Source organism: Aulonocara stuartgranti, assembly GCF_965226115.1.
Source record: "Aulonocara stuartgranti genome assembly, chromosome: 10".
Lineage (NCBI taxonomy): Eukaryota > Metazoa > Chordata > Actinopteri > Cichliformes > Cichlidae > Aulonocara > Aulonocara stuartgranti.
The window spans coordinates 8542638-8560498 of record NC_138946.1 but is presented as its reverse complement, the minus strand read 5'-3'; the positions used below and the strand labels follow the sequence as shown (position 1 = coordinate 8560498).

Here is a 17861-nt window from a genome sequence, read left to right as displayed (position 1 = left end):
ATGGCCAGCCCTAACTGGATGTTTGTCTGTTAGATCTTAAATTACCTTTAGTGCCAAGAAATGTAGTGTAAAAATCTTGAGACAACTCACAGTAAAAGAAAAAAAAGAAAACTACAGTTATAACGTCACCTTATGGAGAGGATTAATATGATATACACACACATATATATAGTTATTCCCATTTATAAAAGTGGGAATTTTGTTCCAAATGTAGGTGAAAATAGATCAGTCTAAATCTAAATGGCACAATGTCATCAAATGTCATGTCATCAAATGTTGAAAAGACATAATAAATTTACAATTCTAAAAAAAATGATGACATTAAAAATGCAGTGAGTATTGATTGATGTCTACCAGCTTGGCCAACCTGCATGTGCTCCAAATCTATTACAACTCCAGCAAGGCAACATCTGGTAACAGCTCCCCTTCATATCAGTATTATTGAAACAAGAACATAAGGCAAGAACATTTTCTCACAACTGCAGCTGACTCGAAAGTAGGAAAAACAGTGATTATTCAGATGTATCACAATGGAAACATTTGAAGTGTTGACTTCTTTTGCGTTGCTGTTTGTTGGAAAATTGAGGGAAATAATAAAGCATACTTAACATACATAAAGAATAAAGAATGTAAGTAAATACACCCAAAAATACTGAGATAAAACTGAGTTTTCTCCTGCAGAGGATATGACATTGTATTAAAAACACACATGGTAGCTACCTGACAAGACCCTAACTCTTACTTATGCAGTATTCATTTTGCTTTTGCTCTAAAAGTTTGATCATAATAATAATAAACATTCAATTTTGATACACCTGTATAATCAAACATCTGTTCACTGCTTGGTAATGCTTAATATCTTATCAGCCACTAACCTAGAAGCAAGTCAATGAAATTGGGCAAGACGACCTGCTAAAGCTCAAATCGAGCATCACAATGGGAAAGACGTGACTGAAGTGAGTTTGAGTGTGGCATGGTTGTTGGTGCCAGATGGGCTGGTCTGAGTATTTCAGAAACTGCTGACCTTTTATATCAGCAAAATACAAATTTCCCACAACCATCTCTGGGGTTCACAGAGAATAGTCCCAAAAAACAAAACACATTTTTGAATGATCAGCAGTTCTCTTAGCAAAAATTGCAGATTCCAGAAATGAGAAGGAACATTTCCAGACTGTTCTGAGCTGATAGGAAGGAAAGAAAAACTCAAATACCCACCTATTAAAATAAAGGGATGCAGAGGAGCATCTATGAATGCACTATACGTAAACTTTGACGCAGATGAGCTACGGTAGCAGAAGACCATACTGTGTGCCACTCCTGTTAGCTAAGAACAGGAAACAGAGACTACAGTTTATATTTTGGCATAAACAACATGGAAGCATGGGTCCATCCTGCCTTGTATCAATGGTTCAGGCTGGTGTAATGGTTGTAATGGTGTGGAAGATGTTTTGTTGGCCTACCTTGTGGCCATTACTACCAACCAACTGTTGTATAAACACCATAGTCTATCTGGGTATTGTTGCTAACCGTGTCCGTCCCTTTATGACCACAGCGTATCCATCTTCACATCTCCCCAGGATAACACACCATGTCTCAAAGCTCAAATCATCTCAAACTGGTTTTCTCGACCATAACACTGAGGCATGCCAAGCACACTGCAAGTCTCTGAGCTGCAGTCTTTGGGCAGCACAGTCTCTAATGCCTCTGTTGGATGAGCTAAAAAGGCCAAGCCCTCAACTCCTGATGCTTCTGAGTTTGGCCCATCTGGCTTCCTGCACTGTGAGCCAGTATCAATCACTTGCAGCATGACACACTCCCTTTGTTCCTGCAACGCAAACATATTTCATCCTTCTGGTGTTCAGAAAGAGCGCAAGTCTTCAACTGACATTTACCCCCCCCCTAGTCTCTCATAAAGGTAAGATCAAAATTAAGTAAAATGTAAAATATCAAGATGAAAGTGTCGGCATCTGTATGTATGTATGCATTAAAGCATCAAACATTTCAGGTGAGATTTTGACCTAAATGTATTTGGTCAGAATATTTTGACCTTGAGACTTCATCAAAGTGTATGAAGCTTTGAAAGCACAAAAACACTTTTTATACCTTCTGTAGCCTGTCCTTCCCATTTCAACCGTGAGATGAAAGTCAAAAGTGTTAATACCATCTTCAGCACTTAGTAAAAGCATATGCTTCTGGCATTATATTAAAAATTCAAAAGAATTTCAGAGAGGGCTTAATTTGGAGTTCACTGACTGGTTCAAGGTTTTAGAGAAAGTGCATTATTGCCCAAAATGCATCAATACCAAAAGGCAACCACCGAAGGCTGCAGATATTTCTTCTTCATGTATTCATATGGCAGGGATTTACATTTAAATTTTGAGCATTTACAGTAAATCGTGCAGCACAAATACTGCAAGCTGCCAAATACTATAGAAGCGGAAGTGCAACACAAGAGTGCCAAGAAAACCGAGAGCATTTCTTTATCACCTGTCAACATTCATGTATCAAGTTCTGTTCTCCAACTAAAGCAAAAAAAGAGTCTTTTAGCATCCATTTCTATGTGCAGGCATAATTTGCGACCGTCAATAGTGCAATATAATTACACAGCTACAGAACTTTGTGGTAACGATGGCTTATTAAAGCAGCAGAGCAGCAAATTATGAAAAAGAGCTTTTCTAGATAAAATGAGACAGCTGTCAGTCAGGAGAGCGGCTATTCATTTCACAGACATAATCAGGCCACGATACATAAGCAAAAATTTAGCTCCTTTTACAGCTTAGTTTATCAGCAGGGTTTGTCTTATTTTTAGATATTATTTCCTGGAATTGAAAAAAAAAGGATGAACCTGCATCATATCATCATCATCATCATTCACGGCAAAGATGTTTCTTTTCATGGCATCTCAGATCGTGTGAATGCACTCATTTAGTAACAAGAACGGTGAAGAAAAGACCGTCGTTCTGCACGCTGAAGAACGCCAGTCAACTAACAAGTAAGAAGGAAAATCGAATAAAGTAGAGAACATTGAGCATCACGCTCTTCTTTAAATTCGAGCCAGAAGGAAGGCCTAAACGCAACGTGCCCGTGTCTCATGCACTGGTCTCTGCAAGCTTCAGTGCACAAAACAAGGGTCTGCAACAGAACGGGAAACAATGAATCCAGAGGTTGGAGTACCCTGCCGGCACAGTGGCTCCTCCTTGACAACACTTTGCATTGTGTTCCGCCTATTTTTCAACCTCCACCCCTCCTCCTCCTGCCCGTCACCCTGCACCTTTGTCTGCAACCCCACCTCACAGTGAGCCACTACAGAGTCTTTTCTTCACAAGCAGCTCTTCAACAGAGCTGTTAGTGTAAAAGCATAATAAATCACAGACCTCTCCTGATTTTATTAATTGCAGCAGCTTGAACATAAATGCTAAACAGATTTTCTTTAATCTTATTAGAAGTGTTTATGTTTGGTTAAATAATCCCATCCGTTTTTAGCTCCTTACACTTTATTTGATATATGTGAGATAGGACAAAATGAGCACATTAATAGTTGGCCTTTTAATAAATTTGATTTGCTCTTCAATCTTCATCCATATTTTACTACATCAGTGCTTTGTTCCATATAACTCCACAGAAGCTCAGTTGAATACACAGGTATTGATTACTGCAAATTAGCTTTTTGTTTTCAAGTAGAACTCGGACTAATCTCATGCTCGCTTGGCCTCAATTTCATCAGGAAAGTAAAAATTTATATTTTTAAGATACAATTAAGAAAAAGATGGCAATAACATGCATTCTAAAATCTAAATATTTCCTCATTTAGACATGGAGACATCTCATTAAAGCATAAGTACATACACGTTTCACCGAGCATTTGCAGCCAATTTCAATATGCATCACTATTGGAGAGTTTTTGATAGATATTTTGGTTTGAGGTTTATTACACAGCATCACGGGCATTAAAAGTGTTAATGGAAGGCCACCCAGTTATAACAACAGCCACTCCCTCTCAGCACTGAGCTGGTGTTACCCTGCAACCACCTGCTACACAAAAACACCATTTATTTTGATCAGTCTAACCTCATCAGCGCCCGCATGTGAAAGCCGTATGGGTACAAGCGACGGGGCTCTGGTTGTGTGTGACTCCCATATTAGATTGGTGGCAGGATGTAACGAGTTAATTTGATGATTTTTGACACACCGGTTTGATCAAACGGTCCACAGAGTCTGAGCTGCATCCACCGTCAAATCAACAGCTTCAAGATGTGTCTGTGTTTCATGCTGTTTCCATACCACACAGAGTATTTCACAGAAACCTCTCCAAAACAGCTCTGAATACCGTTTAAATGCAACAGGAAACCAACATCTATCACCTCTGACAAGCTGTTTTGTTTTGGGGGGGTTTTTCCCCCATCAAGAGACCATAAACCCAATATTTTATATTTAACAAACTCTTATTATATTTTATTATGTATTTAATATGCTTTTCCGTCTATGTGAATTCACTATTTTCCCATGAAGCGTTGTTTCTCCACACATTTGAATGCATAGCAGCAAGGCTGAAGAACTCCCCAAGTCCGGAACAAGTTCTGTGAACTGAGCTTTCACAAAACTTAAAGAGAGCACATTAAGTTAAAAGCCACCAATAGGTTTTATCCTATTTTAATATCTGAGAACTTCCAACAGTCTGTGATTGTGCCACCTGAGTGTGTGAACAGCACTCGGTGAAAGAAGTCATTCTCGTTTTTTGCTGGCATGGTCTGAAAAACACTACAGAGCCACAGCGGATGCCTCAAGAATGTGCTCGCTGACAATTGTGCCAATTTAGGAAGTAAACAAGTCTACAAAAAAACTGCGCATGGTGCACATCTCGCCTTGTTCCTTTTTCCCAGAAGACATGCTTGGGTGTTTTTTTTCCCTTTCCTTTCTTTACACACACACGCTCAGGCAACTTGGCACCTGAGGAAGCCAGCCAATCACAGAGTCCCTGGGATGAGCCAGCTGTCATTGCTAGGCATTACATCATGATGGTGAGTCACTCCCTGGGATTTAGAGACAGTAGAACAAATGCCCAAATACACTATGGCCTTAACTCTCTATGACAGCTCAGCCAAGGTAAGCCATGTGAGAAGGTAGATTTCTGACTGTGGGAAAAACATAAGAAACCCGGAGTGCCTGTGTGCACATAAGGTGCATCAGATATATGCCGTTTATCGCTAAAGAAGAGAATAATCCTCAGGTTGGTCTCAGAGCTGGAACGGTGAAATCACGTAGAGCAACTTTTGCTGTGCCAAGACACCGCAGAAAGTGATACGGCGTTTATAAGGTGCGACATCAAACTTACAGTCTGCATGCGCCAGCACAAAACACCCACACAGCCCGAGGGCCTAGACGCATCTCTTAATATCAGTGGTGATCACAGGAAACAGAGCACATCCCCTGAAGCTAAATTACAGGTCAGCGAGTTGTGTGTAAGATTTCAAATCAACACATCAAAGTGCTTTTTATAATAATTATAATAATAATAATAAGCCAAGTGGAGCCTTAGTGGTATCAAAAATATACCCCTATGTTTACTCTTCATATTGTTCTTAATTTAGTCACTTGGTTTCTTGTTTGCTGTCGCTGTTGCTGTTCATTATTTTGTGCATAAGCAGAAGTGTTAAGTGCCGGCATCCACACTCAGGTAAATAACTGCCAGCTGCCATTGTTATGTGAATGACTGGTCACTCCTAAGAAACCTATTATGCAAGCTGCAATCTGAAACCTGGGGTTAAGATGGCTAACGCTGCACCTTCGTAGTAGGAGGAAAAGAAATATCTCCAAACAGGACTCATAGGGGAGTAATAACGATTCTCAAAGAAAAAAGACACGTAATAAGAAAAGGAGGAATGTTTCAAAATGGGAGACCCACTCGAAATGAACTGTGTGGAAAAACATCGCTGCATGCATCTTAAATGAGCAGCGATTATCCCTGCAGACACCAGGTGTACAGGAAAATGAGTTGACTCTTCAGGTGGTTTGAAAAGCAGGATTTCTGAAAATCAGAAAATCCTCCCCCATCTACAAATGAATGCAGCAGGTGTGGTATCAGCTAGGCTGTGGAAATCCTGGAACAAAGCACTTTAAACTGTTTTACACTCTTACTTCAGTGAGTGCCTTAGCTGCAGTCCTAGAAACTAGCCACTGAAAAATACAGGTGTGAAAGTCAGCGTCACTGATACACAGGGCTTCCCTGATTACAGTTTTGTGACCTACAGAAAGGTTTTTCAATCTAATGACAAATTTGCTAAGATGACGACAAAAATTAGGTGAGTTTTTAGTGCACACTAGCACTACTAAAAACTCAATCAGAGAACGTATTTTTCCACTAATAAGTATTTTGAATCCCAAAAGTGACAAATGAATTAGCAGCCTAACACAACCATATGCCGGTTCAGTCAAATGCACAGTATATTTCTCATACTTGGGCTGTTCGATATATATCGGATGACGATATGAAAACGTCTATCGTTGCATGTTAAGCTATCATTTGTTTCATGGTGTCACAAAATAAACTGTTTACGGCAATATTTTTTCAACGTTTTGATGGTCACTGTAGAATTTCTTAAAGTTCTCTCTTTCTCTTATATTTAATATAACCACACTACGGACGGACAAGCGACTGTTTTTATGCGTTGACGTTAGCAACAACGCCGGTAAAAACCATCGCGCGGCTCCGCCGTCCGCTTGTTTATTTACCACGTAAACCTTTCGCAATAAAGCTGAAGATCCTGTTGAGATTTTTCAAAATAAACAGAATCAAGTGAAAGAGTATGCAGAGTGTTTACAGATGAGAAGCAAAAAAGAGCCATTAGGTGCTAAAAAAGAAACCTCAGAATCAAACGTTAGAACGAGTTTTTCCCCGCAACACGCCGTGTAATAAATACTCACAAAGAAAATGTCTAAAAATGTATAGTTTCATCCATCTGTCAAAACACTTGACTCCAGGTACACGACCAGCAAAAACAAAACAAAACACGCAAATCGAGTTGCCCGAGATTCACAGAATTTACAGAAAATGTAAAATGTTTGTGATATATTTCTTTGTCTGGACGATAAATGTCTTATATCAGGATATGAGATTTTGGTCATATTGCACAGCCCTATCTCATATTATGTCATTATTTACATTTTAATACTATTATATAATAAACACATCGCAAGAGTGATTACCACTTCTGGCCCAGAGTCCCCCTGGCAGATGCCTACAGATGGGGGCAATGAGATGCTCGGGCAGCAGTGCCTCGGGACAGAGAGAACGATGGAGAGCTAACAGCCAATCCCTGTTTGTGCACCGTCGACAAAGGCAGCTTCAACTATTAATGACTCTTTCACACGCTCACCTATTGAAACCTTTTAAAACTTTGACTTCTTACAGATAAATGTTGACCGAAGGCTCTTTGTCCATCATCTCGACTCCAGGAGAACTAGACAGGATGTGAGACTGAGCTTTTAGGGAGGGGTAAAAGCGATCACTGTAAAGGGAAAAGCAGGGTGCTTGATTTATAACACAAGATGAAACAACTGCAGTATTTGATCAGGCATCAGTAAAGTAATATATCAGGGATCAGAACTTTTAGAAGAACTCATAATAGCATCAGAGTTGGTCAAAGCTTTAAAAAGAAATACCTTTCTTTTTAAAGCTAACTAACATGGCTGACAAGAGAAACATGGGGACCTGGGGGCAGCAGTATAGCTAAAAGTCAGGCAATCACTAGAGCCCCGTACTTTTCGCTTTTCCAGAAAGTACCAAACCGGCTTTCCTGGAGAGATAATGCTGGGGAGGAAGCTAGAAGACAACACTGTGCATAGGGTTGAATAAAAAACAGCAGGTGTTTTAATGCAAGCAATGATATGCAGCTTATTCGTGTATACCCGTCAGTATTTCTATAGGTTATTGCATTTCAAAAGCTTTTCCTATAAAACTGCAAGACTTGTAACTTACTATTTTTACATTGCTAAGCATATAGCTTTGCAGGAGATCACACCCGAAGCCAGCCATCGCATACAGTAGGTGTTTGTTTAAGTGATGAAGCATAAGCATTAAAAGTCTGCCAAGTACACTCGGATGATATTGCCGCCGTTTTTCTGCACTTGAAGGCTCAGTTGAACAAAGAGAAAATAAAGCAAAACCTGCTCTCTGCACTTTTAGCTCAAAGATTGTCGGTAATCCAACATTAAGAAAATTTCTCAGGGCTGACAAGCGTTTGTGTCATCCCTGATGAAGGTTACCGCAGCTAAGCCAAGGCATTTTATATGGAGGCGCTGTCACTCCAAGCATATTTTACATTTTATGCTTTTGGTTGAAACAGGTGGGGGGGGGAAGTTATGCAAAGTAAAAAATACTGGGTTTTTTCTTCTCCACCTGAAAATTAACACAACATAAGTATGAAGTGACTTTCAGAGACAAAATACCATCTGTTAATCAGTGCAAGTCCTGAGGGAAGTAAGTTATAACGGTGACAGGCTATAAATAACACAGAGTCCCATGCTGACAATAAAGAAAACTGGAACATCAATAAACACAGTATCTATTCCAAATAAAAATCGGTGCTTGTAGCTCTCCAGGCATTTCAAGGAGGACAGGGACATCATGCTGGGATTCTGTTGCGCAGCAATGTAGTCCATCGTCACCTTGGGCAACCTCACCAGACTTGGCAGCCTCACTTAAAGAGCTCAGTAAAAGGGAAAAAAAATATAGGGAGTCCACTGCCAAAGGAGCACAGATCATTAGTTCTTATGTAGAAAATCTGGTGAGGTTGGGGCTAAGCAAGTATGCTGAGGAGTGCCACAACAAACACCTGAATATTCTCTATCACCTTGCAAAACTCACACGAGCAGCATCCCGGTTAGCCTTAGAGCAACAGCAGCTTGTTTGAAATCACAGCCACTCCCACAGATATTTCACCTTCTTGGATGGGATCTTAGGGAACATCAAGCATTGTTTATCTGAATTCATTAGAAGCTGATGCTGCTTCACTCTGCCAAAATGCCAGAGTTTAGCCTAAGGAAACTGGAGAAGTATTTTGTTTCAGACCCCGTTTCTTTAACCAGAACAGAAGAAAAGACCACAACAAAAAGGATCAGAAACAAGATTTTACTGAGCTGAAATGGATGGCTAAGCAGAAAGTGTGTCAACAAGCTCAGTGAAGGCATATTTTCATTTTGACAAGAAAAGTCCCGCCACAAAAATGTGGCTTTCATGAATAACTTCATTTTGGAAAAAAAATACATATATACACACACACACACGTAAATATATATATATATATATATATATATATATACACATATATAGATACACATGCATATTTGCATGTGTATCTATATATGTGTATATATATATATATATATATATATATATACACATGCATATTTGCATGGTATATAATCATAATGCTTATGGTTTTGTTATAAAGACATGTTGTTTTAACCATGGATGACTGTGCTGGGTTGCCTTGCGTCTGAATTAACTACATATTGTATTGATTTTTCTGCTGCCTTTAGGCGTCGCCACAACAGATCGTCTACCTCCGTCTCACCCTATCTCTAGCATCCTCCTCTGTCACATCGACCCTCTGCATGTCCTCCTCCGCTACATCCATGAATCTTCTCTATGCACTTCCTCTTTTCCTCAGCTCCATATTGCCCGTGCCTCTGATGTACTCATTTCTAATCCTGTCCATCCCGGTCAGCTCTGCCACCTCCAGCTCCACTTCCTTTTTTGTCAGTGTCACCCTCTCCACTCATACATCATAGCAGGTTTCACTGCCATCTTGTAAACCTTCTCTTTCACTCTTGCTGCTATCTTTTGTCACAAATGACCCCCTGACACTCGTCTCCACCCACTGCACCCTGGCTGACCCCGTCTTCACTACCACTGCTCCTTCCATCTTCACTGTTACACCTGTCTACTTCCCATTAGACATACATATTCTGTCTTGCTTCTAGTGCCTTTTCATTCCTCTTCTCTCCAGAGCATAGCTCCACAGCTCCAGCTCTACAGATTATCCTCCACCTGCTCCCTGTCTGCAAGTATCACAGTGTATGGAGACTCATGGCTGACCTCTTCCATCATCCTGCAGCTTATCGCACCCCCACCCTGAATCCATTTCCCACTCCTTCCATACACCATGCTACAAGTTGTGGTAAGTAATGTAATATTAAATTTGTTTGTACTGACTCATCAAACTTTAAGTTACCATTAGATGAGTCATTGTGCATTAACTCATCTAATGGTAACTTAAAAATTCATGTTACATTAGTTAGTATTACTCGTGGCATTCCATTAGAACATAATGACATAATGTGAATATACATGACTAAAGGCTACCTTCCTCTGTGAATATTATATCTGCTTGAGAATTTTGGGAGACATTACTTCATTGACATCAGTTGTCCATTTAGTTACACACTCTGAAGACAGCATTAAGATCTGAAAATCATGTTCAATGTTGCGCTCAATGGCAAAGGAAGGGGCTGCTGATTGGGTTGCATAACAAGTCCGTCTCTTTTTTTCTGGGTTTTTTCCCCCACATTCAATTCTCTATAGGACGCCTTCAGAGCTCACACAATAAAAATCACTCATGGGTTCTATTCATGTCCTGATTAATATGCAAAGACAGCCTATCCTCATCTAACAGTCAGAAGAAATATTATAGCCAGTCAAGTCATTTTGAGCTCATCTGGATGGAATTATCAGCACTTTCAGAAGCTCTGTGATATGACATGAATTTATGGATTATGTAAAACTTGTATCATCTGCATTTCAAAGTTTTTAGACTTTACCTCTTTATCATCCACGGACGAAGAACTTCTAATGGCTTAGTGACTGGAATCAAATTAAAACTGTCTTTGTGTTCCTGTGTTAAAAACCCCCAGAAATTATTGTTTTTTTGTAATTAAGCTTAAAAGTGTTTGTAAAGTGTTGTTCAAATTTGGGGATTTCAGCTCGATTTAACGGCCACACAGTGAAGCTGAACAGCACAGTTCCATTAAATATTAACAGTTTGGTGGAGCAATAACAGATTTTGCACAGATAAGCAAACCCATATGTGCAGGTACGTATTGTATATCTGTGGTACAGAGAGCAGTTTTTACAGCGGGAAATGCACTACATACACTTAATAACATCACACTGAAAAGAAATGTTGAGTGTCAGTAAACTAAATAATATTACTGACAAAAGACTGAGTGGAGTCTGGAAAGAATGAAGAACTGACATTAGTCACCATCACTCATCTCCTCAGTCCGGCTTTTTCCCTTGCTGCTGATGTGGAACCAGCAAGTGCAGATAACACTGAGGGGGTGGCTGCTGTCTCAGACTGTAGATAAGTCTAAAAGAATCTGCCAAATTCAAATATACTTGGCAACTCAAGCTAGCACCTAGGCTACAGACAGGCAGCTCTCATTTTAACTTGATTGTACTAGCCTAACAAATGTTCTGTGTTTGTGTAAAAGCATACCAACAGTGGATGTAAATAAGTGTTAACATCCTTTTCTATTAGTGAGATTAGGGACTTATAGTGGGTTCTGGCTGCAACGGCACTTAACGAGCATTGTTGTTGTCACATCTAAATGGACTGGTACTTGTTCAGTGCTTTTCTACTCAATTTGAGACCCCAAAGCGTTTTCTTACCACAAGCCTCATTCACCCATTCATATACACATTAACCTAAGTGGGGTTTTTTTCGTAATGTCCAAACACTCAGACTCCAATGGATGCATCGAGGGCAACTCGGGGTCCAGTATCTTGCCCAAGGATACTTCAACATGCAGAATGGAGGAGGCACAGATAAGGCCACCGACCTTCTGATTAGTACATGATCTACTCTACCTCCTGAACACACCCATCTAGAAAAATTATATCCAAGTGGCTGTACACAGGTCTTTGATAGTTGAGTGTCACTGTGTTTCATGTGACATGTTTGAATCGTGATCATGATGAAGTAAAGTTTATCACCAGTACTGTCTGGGGCAAACAGCAACCTCCAGGTCTGGAGAACGAAGCCAAGGCATAAGTGCCAAAAACTGCATTTCCTCTAATGCCCACTCAAAAAGCGAGCGAATCCACATAGAGTCCTGTGTTTAAAACAGCCAATTTCACAGGATTAAAAAGCATGTTTACAGCCTTGTACACAAAGCAGTTAGGGCCTCCATAGTTCCCCCCTTCGTGGCAAGTGTACAGGGGTGCATTTTCTAAAACCCATCCATCTGCATATTGGAGCTGGTGTGCAGATGGATGCTGTGACTGACAGGGGTTCCAACACAGACTGCTGGACTACTCAAAGTCAATTAATGCACCTCTCCACCATGTCTGTGCTGTTGTTGCCTGTTGGAGCATTTTAAAAGGAATTATCTAACAGACTGTGCTGTGTGGTACAAACGATTCAAGGAGTTTCTGCTTCAGTTTTAGTGAGTTAAATTTTTAGTATTTTAATAGTCTGCACTAATTAGCAGATAATGTAACTCAGACACACAGGGCTCTGTGTCTGTGCTGCTGTGTGGGCTGTTTTGAGTTGAACTCTCAGGGGAGAAAGGATGATATGACATATAATAAAAGCTGCAAAAGATGGAGATCAATAAACAAATCAAGGGGGGGGGGGGGGGGAGCACAGCAAGAAGGGAAAAAAAGAAAGCTATAGGGCGAAAATGTAGACGCAGTAATGACTGAACTTTATGTAAATGTAGGCAGCAGCAAAGAACTCACATCTTGAGAATCAACTTGCAATTATGATGACAAGTCACTTGATCTGTTGCTCTCTTACATAAACTGTACGGCGACACAGGCATGCAGTATTTAGCTAAACAGAAGCTGAATCCAAGTAGGAGTACTGCTATAATCTGAACAGTCCATGTACTGACGAGAATTTGATCATAACAAGCCGTAATAGTACATTAGTACAAAGTGTCTCCAAGCCAAATGGTGCATGGACCAGAGTGCAACTACGGAGCAAAGCTTGAAAGAGCCAGAATCTAGTTTTATTTAAAGAGCGGACTAAAAATGCCTTATAATTTTCCTGTGTTTGGCTGCTTTTTCCAGTTCCCCTAAGTCAAAAATAGCCTGTATTATTTTCATAGTGGCTTTGAACCCACCACAGCAGTTAAAGTCCCATATGTTAGCCATTTAGGATTTGTGTATTTTCTCCCTCAAAATGTTACGCTAAAGTTTTTCTTCCCTTCTGTAGTTCAGCTGACTGATTAAAGTACACACATGCTGCTTTACAGCCAGAACAGTACATGGATTTGCACTGCTTGCAGTTTCATATAACTGTATGAACTGAATGGCAAGTGCACATCAGCATCTAGCCTGCCTTCAGCCTGCAAACTTGTTGTTTCAGGAACAAAAAGAATAAAGAAATCCAACAGAGGCAATCCACTTTCAGCAAGAGAGAGAACACTCTGCCATTCTGTCAGATGCTAAAACACTGCACAGCGGTTTGCAATATCATGTGAAAAGGCGATTAAACTCAATAACATCCATTCGCTTCTCCTTTTTTTTTTCAGCGTCGCGGGGGGCGCTGGAGCCTATCCCAGCTGTCATAGGGCGAGAGGCGGGGTACACCCTGGACCAGTCGCCAGTCTGTCGCAGGGCCAACACACAGGGACAGACAACCATTCGCGCTCACATTCACTCGCACATTTACACCTAACGGCAATTTGGATTTTCCAATTAACCTATCCCCACAAGCTGCATGTCTTTGGACGGTGGGAGGAAGCCGGAGTACCCGGAGGGAACCCACGCAAACACGGGGAGGGCATGCAAACTCCACACAGAAAGACCCCGGCCTGATGGTGGAATTGAACTCAGGACCTTCTTGCTGTACGGCAACAGTGCTAACCACCGTGCCACCGTGCTGCCTAATTATGTAATTTGATCATAAATATATTTTATCCTCAAGTCAGACTAATCAATCAGGAATGCCCAGTAGTACATATTTTACATATTTGGTCAGTGCAGGGCGCTGCTGGACGATGCTGAGCTGCAGTGCAATAAAAGCCAGTTTAAACTTTTACTGGAAGGCAACCCTGCGTTGGTTTCTCTACAGCCAACAGCACAGAGCATGAAAGGGTTAAAAAAAAAGAATAGAAATGCCTCAGATCTGTAACTTCACATTCTTGAAGTCATAAATCTGAGGCGGTGTCATTTTCACTTTAATAAACGGGGCTTCTTTTCCCCTCAGATTACCCTGCATCACCTTCTACTTTTTCCAGTTTCAAACTGATCACCACCATGGATGCGGTGGCTTAATTCAGTAACACAGTCAGAACGGGCACTGCACACTCGACTTGAATTTAAGTCGAGAAAGATCACTACCTGTGTCGACTCCTAAAACTGCATTATAATGCAGTTACATCTTGGAAGGTGGTGTAGCTCTGCATTCTAATGTTTGGCGCGAGCCTCAAAAATGTAATTATCATCGAACTGGAACAGAAACTGGAAATCAATAAATGTAATTAAATTGCTCAGCCCTCAAAGTGTGTGATACTGTCATTACCCCTTCAATATACCCCGAGTCCATCAAATAATGCGATCAATTTATTTGAATTTCTCCTTGTTGCAAGAGGGTACAGCTAAGGCACAGTTGTCTAATTATCTCCCTCTTGGTTCCTTTCTCTTTCCCTCCCCTGCGGAGGCGCGGTAAATTGTGGGGGTGTCAGAATATTTCGGCAGGGTCATGAATCATATAGAAGAAATGAAAACATCCCAGCACCACTCTCTAAACCCACATCAGTGACAGGGTGCCCAAGTGTTTGGGTGCTGATTTGGAAATACCTCCAAAAATATTCTGGAAAACTTTCAAAAGCCAGCGCCAAGTGATGCAGTTTAAGGTTCATAGAAACCACAAACATCAGCCGGCACACGCATTATCCCAACACAGCCCATTAGATCCTCGCTCAGCTTGTTGAAAGTATTTTAAGTAGTTTTTTTTTCCCAACAGAAATCACAGCATTTTTTTTCCCAGCGATAAAAATGTAAAGTGCATTTTTTTGGTTGCTGTTTGTGAAGTGCAAAATGTCAAATCCTGTGTTTTAAAAGTTTGGACAGTAATCAATAAATCAATATTTTATATAACTTCAAGTATCAACATCACTATCACACTCAAAAACCACCAGATCATACAAACAAGAAAAACAAAAGCGGAGCCCCTTTGGGGGCACGCCCAGCACCACATGGAGGCCAGCTTAGGTTTTATGTACCAAAACAAGAAAAATACCATCCAACATACACAGTAATGATCCACCTTCTTCAAATTCTGTCGTCTTATCCACTCAATTTCCCCAGTCCACATTATTTTAGGCTATATACATTATTTTCCTGTGCGTAGACCCACATTCTTCATGCTCGATTTCCCTAAATTCTGCAAAGACAGGGCTGTTGGCTTCAGCACAACTGTGAAATAAATGTATTATTTAGCCAGACCGAGACTACTGCATGGATAATTCAATACAGTCTCACAGTGCTACATCTATGAACTTTAAACTAATGATGCGTGCTCGGGGAAAAGTGACTTAACAGTCTACCCCAAATAATGTGTCATGGCCGTGTGGCACAAACACAAGGCAAGGAAAGGAAGAAAGGAAAGGAGTCAAATGTCAATAAATCGAAACAGGCATAGCCAGATGATAGGCTACTTTTTTAGCACATGAAAAGATTTGCCTTCTGGTTATTTTAACTGTACCTTCAGTCATTTCATCCAGACTCAGTGGCTGTATTGGCTGCAGTTAATCTCAGTAGGGGAGAAGAAAATGCTTCTTTTTTTTATTTTGTTTTTTGCCATAGACAAGAAAAGCATAGACCTGTAGAGCACTGAGAAACAACAGTGCAACTGAGGCCCCGGGTTAGAATAATCATTTTACACCATAATGTACACTAAATTGAATCAAATTATAACATCAAACTATTCTTCCGCTCTCCAAGGACCCCTGGGGGTCCTCAAACTCCTCTTTGAGCACTCAGTTGCAGTGTATGGAATGGGGAGGTGAATGCAGGGAGGAGAGAAGGATGTGGGTGGTGGGAGAGGTGGGGGCTTTGGGGGGAAAAATGGGTCCCCCTCCCGCCCTATATAACCATGAGAGCTCTGGGATTGGATGCTATTGTATACATTGAAAGACTATTCAGTCTACCTCACTGGATGACGAATTTCCCCTCAACCAACGAAATTAAAAAGTACGATCAAATCAGTCTGGGTCTGTGCCGAAGTCGACATCATTTTGCGCATGGAGGTTAGAAAAAAACAAGCACCTCGCTACTAAGTTAGAAACTACAGAGTCCTTTTTGGCCAGAAAAACAACAAAAACAGAGGCAATACCTCAGTGTCGACCTATATGATCAGAGCAGGGATGCAAAAACTAAACTCCCGCACGGACACATAGCACAGCTACTGGTTATGTGCCAAATCCGATCGTGGCACAAGTGGAAATTTGTGCGTGCATCTTATCGATCTATTCGATAGTTTTAAGCGCATGCGTACGGAAAACAAATTGAATATTAAGGTAATAAAGAGAAAAAAAGGGCAGTAAATCTGTTTCCAGTGGGCTAAAACAAAGCGTTCCCGCTAATAGCGATCGGCTCTCCGGACACCCCATCCTCGGTGCGTCACGTCTGACCCAGCAGAACTGAGAAAGCCGAGGTGGACTTTTGAATGACAGTATATTCGTTTGCCGTTGACGTTTGCAGCGACTTAAGAGGCTATAAGCAATAAGCTGGCTGCTGACATAAAGGGGACCACAAAAAGCGCCCCACTACACCACCGGTCTCTGGAAGCATCCTCCTCTATTTACCCACAGGGACGAACTCAGGAGCTTAACTTCCACAGCACGCAGTACGAGTGGGGATTTTTATTATTATTATTAAAAATATGTTGCATAACTTAACTTAGGGAGAACAGTCACCCCGAATGAAAGAGACTGGTCGTCTGCACTTCTCTGTGTTGTGCAGGGATATTCAAAATGCACCGAGATACGCGCCTCTATCAAACTGTATAACCCCAAAACTGAATAAAATGCGCCCTGCTAAGTAATTCATGTCGCTTTCCCTCAGAGAGGGGGAGATGCCTCACTTTTTAGAGAACTTTTGGGATAACTGTGAATTTTGCAGCGCTCGAGCTCCAAATCCAGCGCCACTGTCCGGAGTCAGTGACAAGGATGCCGCCGGTGGGACCAGAGGATGCTGCTCTAGAATCAACACGTCTCGGCCTGCGCTTTCACACAGATTTGCTTTGCCTACAGCTGGATATTAATCCCCACACAACCTAATATTAGACTAGAACAAGAAATAACTCATTTTACCTGCACAGCCGATGAATAACAATCCCCAGATGAGGTCCCTTATTTGAAGCATTGTAATGTGTCACACAGCTATTCTCCTTGAAGAGCAGACGCACTTTAAAACAAGAGAGGTGTCTCTAGTGATGGGGGGGAAACAGTCTTTCCAGGGACAACAACTGATACCAGGCGGATTTTTGGTCCTTCTTGCTACCCGTGTTCGCGCCGCGGCACAACGAGAGTGACAGGCTGAAACCGTAGCACGCACTCGCGCACGCATGCACTCAATAGATACCAGCACGAATTACTCCGCCCGGTAGGCTATAACCCCCCACACACAGAGAGACACACACGGAGGGGGCGGGCTGAGGTGAATTCAGTAACAAAGTAGTGCGCGGAGCTGTCTGTGCAGACGGCAGATGGCAGAGGCTGTAATTCGGATTACTGAGCTTGCAAACCGGCTAACTATGATTTAAAACACATAGAGTGACATATTGGTTCTAATTAAAAGTGTTATCCAGACTGCTAGAATAGCTTAATACTAAACGAATGACTGAATTTCC

General features: G+C 41.2%; 1 protein-coding gene across 3 annotated transcripts in view; it reads right to left on the bottom strand.

Annotated features, from left to right (window-relative positions):
• ncam1a (neural cell adhesion molecule 1a) overlaps nucleotides 1–17601 on the bottom strand; it is a 269507-nt gene extending 251906 nt beyond the window's left edge. For all 3 annotated transcript variants that reach the window (XM_082549406.1, XM_082549404.1, XM_082549405.1), the window contains exon 1: nucleotides 17323–17601. In XM_082549406.1, the coding sequence (XP_082405532.1) occupies nucleotides 17323–17374 (52 nt within the window). In that variant the 5' untranslated portion in view covers nucleotides 17375–17601. The remainder of the gene's footprint in view (nucleotides 1–17322) is intronic.
• Between the last annotated feature and the right edge of the window lie 260 nt (nucleotides 17602–17861).